General features: G+C 48.9%; 1 protein-coding gene across 13 annotated transcripts in view; it reads right to left on the bottom strand.

The window, feature by feature from the left end:
• TPST2 (tyrosylprotein sulfotransferase 2) overlaps window positions 1-17,577 on the bottom strand; it is a 78,219-nt gene that overhangs the window by 21,384 nt on the left and 39,258 nt on the right. For all 13 annotated transcript variants that reach the window (XM_023559289.2, XM_023559291.2, XM_023559287.2 and 10 more), the window contains 2 exons: window positions 11,056-11,127; window positions 1,099-2,019 (listed from right to left, as the gene is read on the bottom strand). In XM_023559289.2, the coding sequence (XP_023415057.1) occupies window positions 1,099-1,940 (842 nt within the window). In that variant the 5' untranslated portion in view covers window positions 1,941-2,019; window positions 11,056-11,127. The remainder of the gene's footprint in view (window positions 1-1,098; window positions 2,020-11,055; window positions 11,128-17,577) is intronic.

The raw sequence follows: 17,577 nt of genomic DNA, 5'->3' as shown, positions 1-17,577 counted from the left end.
GCTCTGGGTCTCGGGTGAAGGATGGCCTCCACACAGGCTGCAGGCTGCGGGCAATGGACAGAGGGAAGGAGAGAGGAAGGAAGGCAGGGTCCAGGACATGGAAAGCTTATGAGCACAAACTTTGGAATCTGACAGACCTGGGTTCAAATCCCAGTGATTCCTCATCTGTAAGATGAAGATAGCAATAGTTCCCATGTCTTCAGGTTGCTGTGAGGATTAAAGAAGATGATGTCTGTTGGGGCTTCACCTAGTGCTTGCCACCTAGCAGGTGCTCATGTAATGGTAATGAGGCTAATGAACCGGTAACTGAACACTGAAATAACAACACAACCACCATCATAGCAGGGTAATAATAACAGCACCTAAAATGTATTAGGAGTCCCTGGGTGGTGCAAATGGTTAATGTGCTCGGTTTCTAACTGAAAGGTTGGAGGTTCATGGCCAACCAGAGCTGCCTTGGAAGAAAAGCCTGGCGATCTACTTTCAAAAAATCAGCCATTGAAAACCCTACGCAGCAGAATTCTATTCTGACACGTATGAGTCAGCATTGACTGGATGGCAACTAGTTAACACATATTAACCTATTTGATGCTCATAGGTACCTATGAGGTGGGTAGATTATATCCCCATGTTACTGATGAGAAAACGGAGGCACAGAGAGGTTAAGTCACTTGTCCAAGGGCACACAGTTAAGAAGTGGTGTTGCTGAGATTCGAACCAGATAGCTGGTTTCAAAATCTGTGCTCTGAACCTGTGCCCACCACTGCCTTCCTACAAAGCACATTCAAATGTTTGCTGATTCTTCCAGAAAAGACAGGAGTGACTGTCCCCATTTTTTGGATACTGAAACTGAGACCCAGAAAAGGACAGTGACTTGCTCCATCCTGCAGAGCTAAGAGGCAGGCAGGCGATCCGGTTGGAGGCTCTGCTCTTAACCAGCCCCTTCACAGATCTACTGAGAAGGCAGAGGCTCAGAGAGGTACAGTAACTTGCCCCAGATCACACAGCTTGGGGAGGCCGTAGAGCCAACTTCCTACCAGGTCCCTCCAACTCTAAGGCCAGAGACGGAGTGGGCAGAGGCATCGGGGTACCACTCACTTGGACAGGGAGACGCCGCCCGGCTTGCCAATGAGGTCCTCGTGGTGCAGGACGGCGTCGCTCCAGGCGATGCCAAGGAAGTCAAGGATGAGCTTGAGGGAGCGCCGCGGGTGCAGCACCAGCTGCTCATAGTACACGGGCAGGCACTTGTCCCTGCCCACCTCCAGGCACTGGGTGTACATCACCTCAATGGCCTTGTTCCACTTGGTGAGGCAGTCACGGTAGCTGCTGAGGTCAAAGCCCGCAATGGTGACCTTGCGTGTGATCATGGAGTGCACGGAAGCCCGGCCATCCCGCACCATCAGTAGGAACTTAGAGTTGGGGAAAAGGCGCGACAGGTAGACGGAGGACTTGAGCGTGAAGGGGTCCTTGTTACACAGCACGCGGGCTGGCTCACCGTGCTTGGCGATCACCTCCAGGATGAAGGCCTGCATGGCAGCATCCAGCACTTCGTCCGTCACGCCCGCCTCATCCAGCCGCAGCTTCTCACGGCCTGACTTGGACCAGGCCTGACGCATGGCCAGCACACGGGGGATGATGCGGGTCTCCTCTCCACAGCGCACCTCAGGGTGGGCGTCCAGCATGGCGCGCATCAGTGTGGTGCCACTGCGAGGCACGCCGCCCACGAAGATGAGCGGCATGGCCTTGCCATAGCGGTATTCCACATGGTTCGTGCCCACCATCACCAGCTCCTCCTGCTCCGGCCGCATGGCCTGCCAGGGACTCCGCGGGCCTGCCAGCACCGCCCGGCACTCCAGCACCTGATGGCCCAGCTGGACTGCCAGCACCAAGGCCAGGGCACAGCCAGCCACCAGTAGCAGCCTCCGCACGGACAAGCGCATGCTGGGCCAGGGGTGGGGCAGGCCCAGCCTGGGGGCCTGCTTCAGCGACGGGTCAGCGGGCTGCGGGCCAGGTTCACATCTGGGGAGAGACACACACACAATGTCAGAGAGCCCTGTGGGCTCCAGGCCCTTCACAATGCAAACCCCCGTGAGTACAAGCATGATGACACTGACATTAACAGCAGAGGTGTTTCATGAACGCTCACTAGGGCACTGTAACCATCTAAGCTCATGGCATTCTCCAATAGCCCTGGGGAGAGGGTATGAGTATCACCCCAGAGGACTCTGAGGCTGGATAAGCTGGCTTCAAATCCCATTTTGCCACTCTCGACTGGGGGACCATGGCCAGTTCCTTACCATCTCAGTGCCCCCGTTTCTTCATTTGACAGATGGAGAATGACTATTATTGTTGAAGTCATGTGCCATTGTAAAAATGGCATGGTGGCAGCATCTGACCTCCTCACCTAACTCCCCAAGGGGGAAAGAGAATCATTACCGGCATCAACAGCCCCAGGCTGATGGCTACTAGGGGGAGGTCAGACATACCTCCACCCTCCAACCTCTTCACTAATTCTGACACCAGCCATCCCTCCTAAGGCACTCTCTGCTTCTTTGCTGGGTTTGATAATTTGTTCCAACAGCCACACAGAACTCACAGACCATACTTACAGTTATGGGATTTACTAGGTGTCTTGGTTATCTATTGCTCTCATAAAGGAAATACCACAAGTGGACGGCCTTATCAAACAGAAGTTTCTTCTCCCACAGTCTAGTAGACTAGAAGTCTGAACTCAGGGTGCCACCTCCAGGGGAAGGCTTTCTTTCTCTGTCAGCTCTGGAGGAAGGTCCTTGTCATCAATCTTCCCTTCGTCTAGAAGCTTCTCAGCGCAGGGACCTTGGGTCCAAAGGACACACTTTTCTCCTGGCTCTTGTTTCTTGGTGGTGTGAGGTTTCCATGTCTCTCTTTTATATCTCAAAAGAGACTGTCTTAAGACATAATCTTGTAGATTGAGTCCTGCCTCATTGATGTAACTGCCTCTAATCCTGCCTCATTAACATCACAGAGGCAGGACTTAGAACACATAGGATAATCACATCAGATGACAAAATGGTAGACAATCACGCAATACTGGGAATCATGGCCTAGCCAAGTTGATACATATTTTTGGTGAACACAATTCAATCCATGATACTAGGGAAGCAACAGGTTGCAATTCAGGATAAGAAACAACTCAAGACACAGTTCTGTTGTCAGGACAGCCTCTTCTCAGCCGTGCCTGCAGGCTGCAGGCAGACCTCTCACTGGTCCTTGGCCCCTTGGCCCAGCTTCTGCCCTGCTCAGGCAAGTATTACAAAGCTCTTTAGCTCTGCCAATAAATGCCCAGGGGCACCCTACTCTGCCAGTAAGCCTTGGCCCAAAGATGCTCAGCTCTCTTGCTCCATGGGTTGGCAAACCTAGCTCTGCCAACAAATGCCTGGAGGCACCCCACTCCGCCAGGAAGCTTCCTGCTTGAAGGCGCTCAGCTCTCTTGCTCTGTGGTTTGGCACACCCACTGTAACCATCGGGAAGCCCACCGCGCCATCTCGCGCCAATCTCCTGGTTCTGCTGCTGCCATTTCTCTGCCACTGCTGCTTGCCACCTTGCACTGTGTCTGGTGTTACAGTTCTCTCTGTATCCTGGTCTAGGAGGTTCTCAGTGCAGGGACCCCAGGTCCAAAGGATGCACTTCGCTCTGGTCTCTTCTTCTTGGTAGTAGTGAGGTCCTCCCCTTGCTCTGGGGTTGACTCTCTTTTATAAATATAGCAGGATGGCAAAACTGACCAATCCCCTCATTAGAGTTCCATACTCCTTATTTGCATGGTCCCACCCCTACAGGGGTTCCATGCACCTTATTTGCATTCTTAGCAGGCTGTCTAATCCCCTCGGTGGACCACAAACATATTTGCATAGTCCCACCCAATCATTTTGTGGGAGTCATAAAGACTACTGCCAGAAGAGCCATATTAAGTAGTTCAGTGCACAGCAGCCATTGAGTCAATTCCAACTCACAGTGATCCCATGCATTAGAGTAGAACTGCCCCATAGGGTTTCCCAGGCTGTGATCTTTATGTGAGCAGACCCCCAGGTCCTTCCCCTGCAGAGCTGTTGGGTGGGTTCGAACGGCCAACCTTTCAGTTAGCAGCTAAGTGCTTAATCATTGTGTCAACAGGGCTCCTTTGCGAGAGTGATAATTATTATAAAATTTACTATCAAAACAGGGAAGATACTAATCCACTAGAATCAGATTCCAACAGTGTGTCTGTCCCATGAGGGTAGGAACTTTTGTCTGTCCTGCTCACTGCTGTCTCCCCAGCCCTTAGCACAGAGGCTGGTGCTGAAGGTGCTTGGTAAAAATTTATGGAATCACCTAGATTGAATGAGCAGGGTCTGGCACAGACTATGTGCTGGGAAAATGTCACCGTAGAGAGAGAATAGGAAACTGAGGTATGGAGAGGTTGTATAACCTGCTCAGCTACCCGGCTGGTAAGCAGCCAAGCCAGGGCCCAGGATTTGAACACAGGCCACCCAGGTACAGTGTCTGAAGCTTCAGAATATCCTGGACTTCTTCCAGAATCACCACCCATTCGTTCTCTCTCTTTAAAAATTGTGATAAAACATATACAACATTTGAATGATTCTTAAGTGTACATTACAGTGACATGAATTACAATCACAATGCTGTACAACCATCACCACCATCTATTTCCAACACTTTTTTATCACTTCCAACAGAGACTCTACCCATTAAGCAATGCACTCTTTCATTCTTCATTCAGTAAATGTTTACTAAGCACTAAAAAGTGCCAAGCACTGTCTTTGGTGCTAGAGACAGGACAGTGGGCAAGGCCTCTGACTTCAAGGAGCTCAAGTCCTAGAGGCAGAAGCAGATAACACACAAGCTGTGGACAGCGTGAGAACGAGAAGGGGCCAGCGAGTGAAGATGTGTTGGAAGGATGTCCCAGGCAGAGGGAGCAGAGGGTGCAAAGGCCCTGAGGTGGGAGAGAGCTCGGGGTGTTCAAGAACCCGAGAGGAGGCTGATGGGGCTCAAGGGGGAGAGGAGAGATAGGGGCAGCAGCCAGGCAGGACCTTGGGGACAGGAGAAGGAGCTGGCTTATTCTGTGGGCCATCCCTGGGGGACTCTGTGGCTGGCTGCTCTGGGGAGCACGCACATGTGGGTGAGAATGGAGGCCCAGAGAGAAGCCAGGAGGCTCCTGCAGGTGTTCTGGAGGGACTCAGGGGCTGTGGGGATGATGGTGGGGACTGGAGGACTTAGGGCATGAACTATGACCCCAAACCTACACTCTTCACCCTTCCCCAGCACTGCGAAGAAAGAATATTGGACTTCAGTGGCAACTCCTCAGGAGCTTATTTGAAAAGCAGGGGTCCACCTAGCCCAGGCACCTTGAGTGACAGATCTGTCCTCTTCCCCAACTCATTCTGAGGCCCCTCAATTCGGCAACCTTGAGCTCAAGGCAGCAGGTGCAGACTCTGGCGCTGAACAGACACTCGGCTGATCTTAGACCACCTCTAGCCTTCTCGGTCTCACTTTTTTTTTTCCTTTTTTTTTTTATCGTGCTTTAAGTCAAAGTTTACAGTTCAAGTTGGTTTCTCATGCAAAAATTTATACACACATTGTTATGTGACCCTCGCTGCTCCCTATAATGTGATAGCACACTCCTCCTTTCCACCCCAGATTTCCGGTGTCCATTCAATCAGCTCTTGTCCCCCTCTGCCTTCTTATTTTGCCTCCAGACAGGAGCTGCCCATTTAGTTTTATTTACCTACTTGGGCTAAGAAGCACACTCCTCACGAGTATCATTTTATATCTTATAGTCCAGTGTAATCTTTGTCTGAAGAGTTGGCTTCAGGAATGTTTTAGCTTTGGGCTAACAGAGAGTCTGAGGGCCATGTCTTCCATGGTCCCCGCCGTTTCAGTCAGACCGTTATGTCTGGCCTTTTTACTAGAATTTGAGTTCTGCACCCGACTTTTCTCTTGCTCCATCAGGGACTCTGTTGTGTTCCCTGTCAGGGCGGTCAGTGGTGGTAGCCAGCACCATCTAGTTCTTCTGGTCTCAGGCTGATGGAGTCTCTGGTTTATATGGCCCTTTCTGTTTCTTGGGCTCATATTTACCTTTTGTCTTTGGTGTTCTTCATTCTCCTTTGCTCCAGGTGGGTTGGGACCAATTGATGCATCTTAGATGGCTGCTTGTTAGCTTTTAAGACCCCAGACGTAGCCTCACTCTTGCTGTGTCTCTGAGCCTTAGCTTCCTCCACCTGCCCCTTGCAGGCCTGAGGTCTCTCATGGAGTCAGGCAAGTCCGGGTTCGATTTCCAGCTCTGCCACTTTTGGGCTGCGTGAGCTTGGACAATGGACTTAACTTCTCTGAGCTTTATCTGTAACATGGGCTTATGAGTGTCGACCTCAATGGATTTTTGTGAACATTAAACAACTGGGTGATGTAAATGATTAACATGCTCAGCTGCTAGCCAAAACTTGGAGATTTGAGTCCACCCAGGGGCACCTTAGAAGAAAGGCCTGGGATCTACTTCTGAAAAATCAGCCACTGAAAAACCTGGGAGCACAGGTCTACCCTGGCACACATGGGGTCACCATGAGTCAGAATTCACTCGAAGACAACTGCTTTTTTGTTTATATGGAGGTACTTAAGAACACATCCAGCACACAACAATGAGCATTCTAAAAAATTTTAGTGGTTTCTACTATTATTATTGGTTACTTATTTCTTCTGACATTTAATGGAGCCCTGGTGGCATAGTGGTTAAGAGCTCGGCTGCTAACTAAAATGTCGGCAGTTTGAATCCACTACCCACTCCTTGGAAACCCTATGGGGCAGTTCTACTCTGTCCTACAGGATTGCTGTGAGTCAGAATCGACTCAATGGCAATGGGCTTGGTTTTGGTTTGGTGTGCTGGGAGTTGGGCTCTGGAGTTAAGCCCCCAAGTCTACTCACACTGTTTGTGGACCCACAGCTAGGAGGGAGTAAAGAGTTCTGCCTGAGTAGGTGAGGGAAGACTTCCTGTAGGAGATGGCCTTCATGCTTAGTTTTGAACAGTGGATAGGAAGCAGCCAGGTGGAGACAAGAGAGAAAGGTGTTCCCAGCAAGGGGATCAGCCAGTCCAAAGGCACACAGGCACAAAAGGACCCAGAATGATTGCACCAAAGGACCTGGTTCATAGCTGGGCCGATTCACCCAAGGGCTTGGGCTCCCTAAGCCCCTTGTGGAAAATAAATGGCAAAACCAAGGGGACGGACTGTCTCTGGCTGGGGGTGGAAACTGAGGAGGCTCTGGCACTTCCTGTCCTTGAGGCTTTGGGAGAGTCATTTCCTTCTCTTAGCCACAGTTTCCTCAGCAGAAAGATTGGGGTGGAGCCACTGACCTTAAAAAGCTGCTGTGAAGTTTTGGCGGGGGCAGGGGGAAGATAAAGCAGAGTTGGGTATCACCTTGGGGTCACTGACCTCTCTGAGAGTAAGTTACCGGTTGGAGACTCTCTGCCTGGAAAAATGCACCAAATTTGCTGATGATGCTGGGGGTTTCATTCCAAAAAAAAAAAAACAATTGTCATAGAGTTGATTGTGACTCATGGTGATCATATATGTGTCAGAGTAGAACTGTGCTCCATAGGGCTCTCAAGACTGTGACCTTTTGGAGGCAGATCGCCAGGCCTTTCTTCTGAGGTATCTCTGGGTGTGTTAGAATGGCCAATCTTTTAGTCAGTAATCAAGTGCTTCATTGTTTGCTGCCACCAGGGCCTTGGGGGGTTCACAGGTGCCTTGAGTCAGGGCCTAGGATGGGGAAATCTCATTTTGCCGGGTTGGGGGAGGGTAGACAGGACACAAAGTCACCCAGAAACCCCCCTGAGGACCCCTGACTGCTTCCCTGAGGACCCCTGACTGCTTCAATCACTCAAAGATTCTCCCCTGGGACCTGAGTCAACAATTCTGCTGATGATCATCTCAGTGTCAGTGTCCTAGAGGACTATCAATCACATTTTAGCTTGAATTAGCATATTCAGTCTGTCCACTTAACACTTAGGGGTTAGTGAGGGAAGGGAGCTTTTGGGGAATGGATGGGGTGGGGGTGCAGAGAAGGGGAGGAAGGGAGGGATCTGGAAACAGTAAGCTGCTTCCAGAAAGAGGAGGTGTAGTATGCGCCCCACTGTGTGTGTTTGTTTGGGAGTGGTAGGGAGAAAGTTTAGGAGATGAGTGTGTGGGTAGATATATGTGCATAGATCTGTGGGGGGGAACCTGTGTGTGTGTGTGTGGTGGGTGTGTGGAAGGAAGATGAGCATGGGGGGATCTGTGTGTGTGTGTGTGTGTGTGGAAGGAGGATGAACATGGGAGGATCTGTGGGTATGAGCGAGACTGTGTATGTGTGTGTGGCTATATGTGTGTGAGTATCAGGGTGGGTGTCTGGGGTCTGTGTTTGTGTGTGTGTGGATATATGTGTGTGGGGTGTGTAGGAGTAGGAGGTCTGTGTGTGAGTCTCTGTGTATGTGGATGTGTGTGTGTATATTATCAAAATTAACAGAAGGTTGAGTTAAATTTTAAGAAAATGGTTGAAGTGTACTCTTATCATGATGGGCAAAGTCGGGAAGCATTCTCCACTCAAAGCTGAGAATGCCCCTGAAAAGAGGGTTCTGCATAGGTTTTGAGCATAGCAACGACGGTGAGGATGAAGCAGGACTGGGTAGCGTTTCGTTTTGTCGTACACAGGGTTGCTATGAGTGAGAACTGACTTGACGGCACCTAACAACAACAACAACACAGACAAAGGTTACAGATAACTAGCTACAGAACAAGGAGTCATTTATCGCTCTTGGAGATCGATCATGTTTGATTAAGTGAGCTAGGTACAGAACAAAAAGTTACATATCTCTGGGGAGAGCAATTCACATTTGATCAAAGCAGACCCTTTTATGCCATTAAATGATTACTTTTGTGAGAAAGAACTGCCTCTTCTATCTGAAATATTTTACTACTCAGCCACTGAAGACAAGGTTCTGTGTGATCTGGGTATGGAAAACGTTTGCGGTTTTGTGTGTACCTGTGTGGGATGTGTGTGTGTCTGTGTGTATGTAAGCATGTGTGTGGGAGGTGCGTATGTGCGGGGGGAGGATGTGTGTCTGTGTATGTATGTGTGTTGGTATGTGTGTTTCTAGGTATGAGACGTGTGCATCTGTGTGTGTATGTGTTTGTGTGGGAGGGGTGTGTGTGTATGTGTGAGGTGTGCGTGTGTGTATACGTGCATGGTATGTGTCTGCGTTTCTGTGTGTGTATGTGTGTGGGAGATGGTGTGTATGTATGTTTGTGTGTGGGAGGTATGCATGTGTGTGCGGTATGTCTGTTTTTCTGTGTGTGTGTATGTACTTGTGTGGGGGTGTGTGTATGTACATGTGTGGGAGATGTACATATGTACATGTGTGGGAGGTGTACATATGTACATGTGTGGGAGGTGTACGTATGTACGTGTGTGTGAGGTGTGTATGTATGTGTGGTATGTGTCTGTTTGTCTGTATGTGTGTATGTACATGTGTGGGAGGTGTGTGTATGTACGTGTGTGGGAGAGGTGTGTGTTCAGGTATGGGAGGTGTGTGTATGTGTATGTGTGTGGGAGGTGTATATGCATGTGTGTGGTTGGTGTGTATATGTACATGTGTGGAAGGTGTATGTACGTGTGAGGTTGGTGTATGTACGTGTGTGGTTGGTGTATGCACGTGTGTGGTTGGTGTATGTACGTGTGTGGTTGGTGTATGTACGTGTGTGGTTGGTGTATGTACGTGTGTGGTTGATGTGTATATGTACGTTTGTGGAAGGTGTGTGTATGTAGGTGTGTGGGTCGTGTATGTACGTGTGGAAGGTATGCATGTGTGTGTGGTATGTGTCTGTTTTTCTGTGTGTATGTATGTATGTGAGAGGTATATGTGTACATGTGTGGGAGGTGTGTGTATGTACATGCATGGTAGATGTGTGTATGTACGTGTGTGGGAGGCATGTGTGTGCACACACAAGCTTGTGTTTGGGGTTGGAAGTAATGCAGACACTGAACACCTGAGGGAAAGGCCTGGAAGAAGTGATAAACAAAATTAGGAAAATGTTATCAAGCGACCATTTTTGCTTAACATGGACCATTCATTTGACAAGAGCGCTTAGGCATTAAATAAAACATCTGAGTTTTGGGTTTTTGCATTTACTGAGTGCTTACTCTGCTAAAGCCTTTTCCATGTATCATCTGATAGGATTCGTACCACCTCCTCTGCAGGAGGAAAGCCTCACCGTAGCAGCTCAGAGAGATACAGCAACTTACCCAAGGTCACACAGCAGGAGAGGCAGGCCTAGACTGGCCCAGGCAAGGCTGAACTGTGCACCAGAAAAAAATGACTCTAAGTGGGCAGGTCAGAGGTGGTCAGAAGACAGCAAGGACACAGGATGGCTTGAGGAGAAAAAGCAGGGTGACTCGGCAGAGAAGGCAACTGGGAATATGGAAAGCAGAAGGCCACTTCCTGGCCAACCCGAGCCAGGGACCCTCTCCTGGAGGGGGCAGCAGGGCCCAGCATTCAAAGCCTGCCTCTGCCAGCTGGTAACCTGGACAAGGGATTTCAACTCTCTGAGCTCCTATCTTCTCCTCTAAAAAAAGGGATCATGAGACCCTTTCCTCAAGGAGCTACTGTGAGGTTCAGGGAACTTCTTGTGAAGCACTGACCAAGCACACCAAAACCACTAGTGTTGGCAATATGGGAGGCCAGAGGGCACGCATTCCGGCTGGGCCCTGAATCTGCTCCGCGACGTGGGCACATCCCCTGCCTCTCTGGACCTCAGCCTTGCCTATCCTATCAAATGGAGAGTCCATCCTCCTAAGAGACAAGAAGGAGTAGAGGCCCGCCCTCTTCACACTGCTGGGAGCCAGTCTCCAACCTGCTGGCTGAATAGAGAGGAGAGAGCCAGCTGGAGAGTTTGCTCAGTTGCCCAAGAACGGAGGCCAGGGGCCCAGAAGCAGCTTAGCCAGGGCCATCTCAGGAGGAGCCGAGATTCTGCCATGCCTTCTAAATGCACTTACCTCCCCTGGATGCTCTCATCCCTGGGCTCTAGCCCTTGACCTTGCTCGCCAAGGTTGTCCACTGGCAGACCCCTGCAGAGGCGAAAGAGACACTGTGTCAGGGTGGGCTCCTGGAAGGGGCGGGCCCCCTTAGAGGGGCAAAGTCCCTGTATGGTGTAAACAATGCACTCGGCTGCTAACCAAAAGACTAGAGGGTTCAGCGCACCCAGAGGTGCCCTGGAAGAAAGGTCTGGCAATCTACTTCCACAAAATCAGCCCTTGAAAGCCCTATGGAGTGCCGTTCTACTCTGACACACATGGGGTTGCCATGAGTCAGAGCTGACTTGACAACAACTGGTAAAGCCCAGATTTCAGCAGAGCTTCCAGACTAACCAGACTAAGACAGACTAGGAAGAAAAGCCTGGTAATCAACTTCTGAAAATTAGTCAATGAAAACCCTATGGGCCATGACAGCCTCTCCACAACCCATCATGAAGACGGCACAGGACCGAGCAGCATGTCTTTCCATTTTGCACGAGGTCACCATGAGTGGGGGCCAACTGAACAGCAGCTAAAAACAACAACAAACCCCAGATGGAGAGGGTTCCCAGGTATAACCCCCCCGCCACCCCCTGCAAAGCTAAAGAACACATAGGCCTGGCACTCCTGGGGCATAAGCAGTGGCGATGGGAGTAAGGGGCTGCTCTCTTGGGCTTCAGGTCTGCTTTCAGAACAAGTAAAACCAATTAGGGACAGGGCACTTGAAGCTTTTCTGGAGGTGTGATGGCTTGGGCCCAGATATACTCAGGAGGCCCTTGAAATGCCAGCACACTTGAGAGGCCTGCCAGCTGGGCAACTCCCACGCCCACAGGCCCGGCCTCTGCTCCTCCAGGGAACACAGGCCCTTTCAGGGTGATGGCACAGAGCTGCCAGGGCCTTTGGTGACTGAGAATTGCCTACGCAACACAGAAGACACTAGCTGCATGGTGCGGCTTAAATTTATATTAAGCAAAATGAAATAAAATTTAAGTTCAGTTCTCAATTACACTAACCACACACATTTCAAGTGCCCACCAGCCACATGGCTACTGTACTGGATGGTACAGATCTACAATGGGCTGGCAAACTACGGTCCTAAGGTCAAATCCCACCCATGGTCTGGTTCTGCATGGTTGGCAAGCTAAGAATTTTTTTTTTTTAAGTTTGTTAAAAAGAAGAATATGCAACAAAGACCATATACCGTATGTTCTCTGCAAAACCTAAAATATTTACTATCTTGCCCTTTGCTCAGCATACATGACCAAATAATACATTAGTATGCTAAACAAATTATTTGAGACGCTGGGCTACATGGAGGAGAATGCGGCATCAGGATTGGAGGAACACTCATTAACAACCTGCGTTACGCAGATGACACAATCTTGCTTGCTGAAAGTGAAGAGGACTTGAAGTACTTACTAAAGAAGGTCAAAGACGACAGCCTTCAGGGGACCATGGTCTCAGGGAACATCTAGCTCAGTTGGCATACAGAGTTTATAAAGAGTATGTTCTACATTCTACTTTGGTAAATAGCATCTGGGGTCTTAAAAGCCTGTGAGCGGCCATCTAGATCTTCCACTGGTCTCACCCCTTTGGGAGCAAGAAAGAATGAAGAAAACTAAAGATAAGGGAAAGATTAGTCCAAAGGACTAATGGATCACATCTACCATGGCCTTCATCAGACTGAGTCCAGTACAACCACATGATGCCCAGCTGCCACCACCGACTGCTCTGACAGGGATCACAATAGAGGGCCCCAGACAGAGCTGGAGAAAAATGCAGAACAAAATTCTAACTTAGATAGAAAGACCAGACTTGCTGGCCTGACAGAGACTGGAGAAAGACCCGAGAGTATGGTCCCCGGACAAGCTTTCAGCGCAGTAATGAGGCCACTCCTGAGGTTCACCCTTCAGCCAAAGATTGAACAGTCCCATGGAACAAAACAAGACTAAAGGGGCGCACCAGCCCTGGGGCAGGGACTGGAAGGTAGGCGGGAACAGGACAGCTGGTAATAGGGAACCCAGGACTGAGAAGGGAAATTGTTGACATGTCGTGAGGTTGTTAACCAATGTTGTACAACAGTGTGTGTACTGTTTGATAAGAAACTAGTTTGTTCTGTAAACCTTCATCTAAAGTTCAATTAAAAAAAAAAAAAAAGACCACAGCCTTCAGTATGGATTACACTTCAACATAAAGAAAAGAAAAATCCTCACAACTGGACCAACAAGCAACATCATGATAAACAGAGAAAAGATTGAAGTTGTTAAGGATTTCATTTTACTTGGATTCATAATCAACGCTCATAGAAGCAGCAGTCAAGAAATGCAACGACTCATTGCATTGGGCAAATGTGCTGCAAAAGACCTCTTTAAAATGTTAAAAAGCAAAGATATCACTTTTAGGACTAAAGTGCTTCTGACCTAAGCCGAGGTGTTTTCAATCACTTCATACGCATGTGAAAGCTGGACGATGAATAAGGAAAACCGAAGAAGAACTGACACCTTTGAATTATGGTGTTGGCGAAGAATATTGAATATGCCATGGACCGCCAGAAGAACGAACAAATCTGTCCTGGAAGAAGTGTAGCCAGAACGCTCATTAGAGGCAAAGATGGCGAGGCTTCGTCTCACATACTTTGGATATGTTATCAGAAGGGATCAGTTCCTGGAGAAGGACATCATGTTTGGTAAAGTAGAGGGTCAGCAAAAAGGAGGGTGATCCTTAAAGAGATGGACTGACACAGTGGCTGCAACAACGTGCTCAAGCACAACGACTGTGAGGATGGCGCAGGATGGGGCTGTGTTTCGTTCTGTTGTACAGAGGGTCGCTGTGAGCAGGAACCAACTCGATGGCCCCTAACAATAACAACATCTTGCCCTTTATGGAAAAAGTTTGCTGATCTCTGCTCTAGAACATCCATCCTTGCAGAAAGTTCTATTGGACAGCACTGACCAAGAAGATAAGCAAGAGGCATGGGGTAGGGGCCTCAGAACACTCCTTTGCATGGAGGAGAAACATCACTAATTGTTGTTGTTGTTAGCTGCCATCAAGTCAGCCTTCAATTCATGGAGATCCCGTGCACAACAGCACAAAATGCCACCCCATCCTACGCCAGCCCCGTGGTTGGTTATGAATCAGATTGTTGTGATCCATAGGGTCTTCACTGGCTGATTTTTGGCAGTAGATCGCCAGACCTTTCTTCCTCGTCTGTTTTAGCCTGGAAGCTCTGCTAAAACCTGTTTAGCATCATAGCATAGATGGCTAGCGGCTATGCACAAGCTGCATTGGCCAGGAAATGAACCTGGGTCTCCCACGTGGAAGGTGACAATTCTACCACAGAGCCACCACTGCCTCCATAATATCAGCAATTGTTGTTGTTAGATGTCACTGAGTCATTTCCGACTCATAGCAACCCTATGAACATCAGTACATATGTATATCGGTAATAGTGGCTGGCATTTATTAAGCGCCTACTATGTGTTTAGACTAGGGTGTGCCTCACCCAAGCCATGATGTTTTCAATTGCCTCATATGAATGCAAAAGCTGGATGATGAATAAGGAAGACCACAGAAGAACAGATGCCTTTGAATTATGGTGTTGGCGAAGAATACTGAATATACCATGGGCTGCCAATTGTGCCAAAAGAACGAACAATTCCGTCTTGGAAGAAGTACAACCAGAATGCTTCTTAGAATCAAACATGGTGAGACAACGTCTCACATACTTTGGACATGTAATCAGGAGGGATCAGTTCCTGAAGAAGGACACCATTCTTGGTAAAGTAAAGGGTCAGCGAAAAAGAGGAAGATCCTCAACGAGATGGACTGACACAGTGGCTGCAACAATGGGCTCAAGCGTAACAAAGACTGTGCAGATGGCACAGGACTGGTCGGTGTTTTGTTCTGTCGTACAGAGGGTTGGCTATGAGTTGGAACCAACTCGGGGGCGCCTAACAACAACAAGATGTGTTTACCACAAAACCAATGGCTTTCCATGCGCACAACAGCCCAATGGGGTGGCATCATGTTCTGCATTTTATGGATAACAAAGGTCCATGTGGGAGCAGGGTAAGCATGAATATGACAAAAAGCAAAACCACCAGGATCAACCTAACCAAACAGCAAGCCAAAAAACACAGGCAAGGCAAAAACACAGGAAGAAAATACATTCAAACTGCTACCAGGTGTGCTGTTCAAGTGGTAGGTGGTAATATCTTTCTCCTAAAAACACACTTTCTTAATGTTATTGTCACATTGACTTTCTATATCATAATAAAATGACCAGGATTTTTTGAAATGGATGACCAGCATAGTATGGGGCCAGACTGCCCTGGGTTTAAATCCCAGCTCCTCCAGCTACCAGCTGTGTGACCTTGGCAAGTCGCTTCACTTCTCTGAGCCTCAGCTGCCTCATCTGTAGACTGGGGATGACGATAATACCTGCCTCCTAGGAGGGCTGGAAAGTGTAAGTAAGCCTGGTGGTGCAGTGGTTAAGCACTTGGCTGCTAACCAAAAGGCTGGCAGTTTGAACCCGCCAGCAGCTCCATGGAAGAAAGACCTGTTTCCATAAAACTTACAGCCTCGGGAACTGTGTGGGGCAGTTCTACTCTGTCCCACAGGTTCACTATGAGTCAAAATCGACTCCACAGCAACGGGTAAGCAGACAGCAAGTGCCATGAACGCGTTAGCTTTCATTTTCTAATTTCTTCCTCAGCAGAACCTCATAAGTTGGGGATAAATCTCGACACATTTGTTGTCAGCAGCTGCACTCGAGCTGGCCTGACTCACGGCGATCCCATGAACAACAGAACAAAACGCTGCCCAGTCCTGTGGCATCCCTGTCATCGGTTGCAGATCCATGTTCCATCGTGATCCACAGGGTTTTCACTGGCTGATTTTCAGAAGCAGATCACCAGGCCTTTCTTCCTAGTCTGTCTTAGTCTGGAAGCTTCCCTGAAACCTATCCAGCACTGACCTATAGGCTACACTAGAGGGCCACTGGAAAGAGGCCCTTATAAGAAATGCCCTTATAGCCAGACTCATTCCATCCACAAATGTTTATTGAACACCCACTATGTGCCAGGCACTGTTAAAGATGCTGGGGTTACCAGGGCCACAATAGATGGTACCAGACAGAATGGGAGAAAACTGTAGAACAAAACTGAAATTCTTTAAAAAAAAAAAAGGCCAGACTTACTGGATGAGCAGAGACTACAGGAACCCCGAAGAAAATCGTCCTTTAAACTTTGAACTGAAACAGTTCCCAGAGGTCACCTTTCAGCTAAATAACAGATTGGCTCATAAAATAAACAATATCACCCATCAGTACTGTGGTCCTTTAAAAAAAAAAGGAAAAAAAAGCATCTATACGAGACCAAATGAGCAACATGTACCCTAAAGCAAAGATGAGAAGGTGGGGGGCAGGGGGGGGAGGGGGGACAGGGAAGCAAGAATAATCGAAACGGAACAACCAGAGCAGAAATGATGAGAATGTTAATACAATGTGGAAAACGTAACCAATGTCACTGAACAACGTGTACAGAAATTGTTAAATGGGAACCTAATTTGCTGTATAAACTTTCACCAAGAACTCATTAAAATTTCTTTTTTAAATAATACAACTAAAGAATCGAGAGGTTAAAAAAAAAAAAAAAAGATGCTAGGGATACATCAAGGGCAACCGACAAAGCCCATACCCTCACAGAGCTGACATTCTGGCGAGAAAACAAGGAAACCTGCATGCGAGATGGTCACACTTTGTGATAAACGCTTGGGAGGAAATGCCCACGGTGGGAGGGGAGACACTCAACAAGCAGTTAAGGAAGGGGGTGACATTACACGAGACCCACACTGATTTTCACGCAAACTCATTTCAGTTTTCCCTATCGTCACCTCTCCCAGCTCAGCAGGTCATGAGGTTCCCAAGGGAAAAAGTGGCTAGGGGGAGAGGGGGCTGGCAGCACAGAGCAGGATACAGCACTTACGGTGACACAAAGGCCTCCAGAAGGTGCCCCGTGCTCACGTGCCCCAGCTCAGCCATCAGCCCAGCCAGCCCTCGCCATGGGAACCAGGTCCCCAACATTCCATGGCCACGGCTACTGCCCACCCCACTGGGTCGCCCTGCGTGCGCCCCCATGCAGAGTTGGGGAGATCGTCCCTCTCTCTGAGAATCAGAGCCCTCTGACCCGCTCCAGAGGGGAGCCAGCCAAGAAAAGCCTGCCAGATGCAACGGGGTGAGAGGAAAGGGAAACACAGGACTCTGAGGCTCTGAATGCTGAGCAGAAAAGCACTTGGAATGGTTGATGAGGGAAAAAGGGACAGGCAGGCTGGCAGGCGGCCTTGAATACCAGCTCACACTTACTGAGCACTTAGCTGTGCGCCAAGGACTGAGCAAAAGGTTTTACATACATCTTCACATTTTGTCCTCACAACCCTTAGGTGAGTCGGAAACTATCTGGAACCCCATTTGATCTTCCCTTATTAACAGCTGATTTCTGGGGGCTC

The sequence above is a fragment of the Loxodonta africana genome, chromosome 19, assembly GCF_030014295.1.
Source record: "Loxodonta africana isolate mLoxAfr1 chromosome 19, mLoxAfr1.hap2, whole genome shotgun sequence".
In the NCBI taxonomy this organism is placed as follows: Eukaryota; Metazoa; Chordata; class Mammalia; order Proboscidea; family Elephantidae; genus Loxodonta; species Loxodonta africana.
The sequence above is the reverse complement of the archived record's forward strand: the minus strand, read 5'-3'. Positions and strand labels throughout refer to the sequence as shown.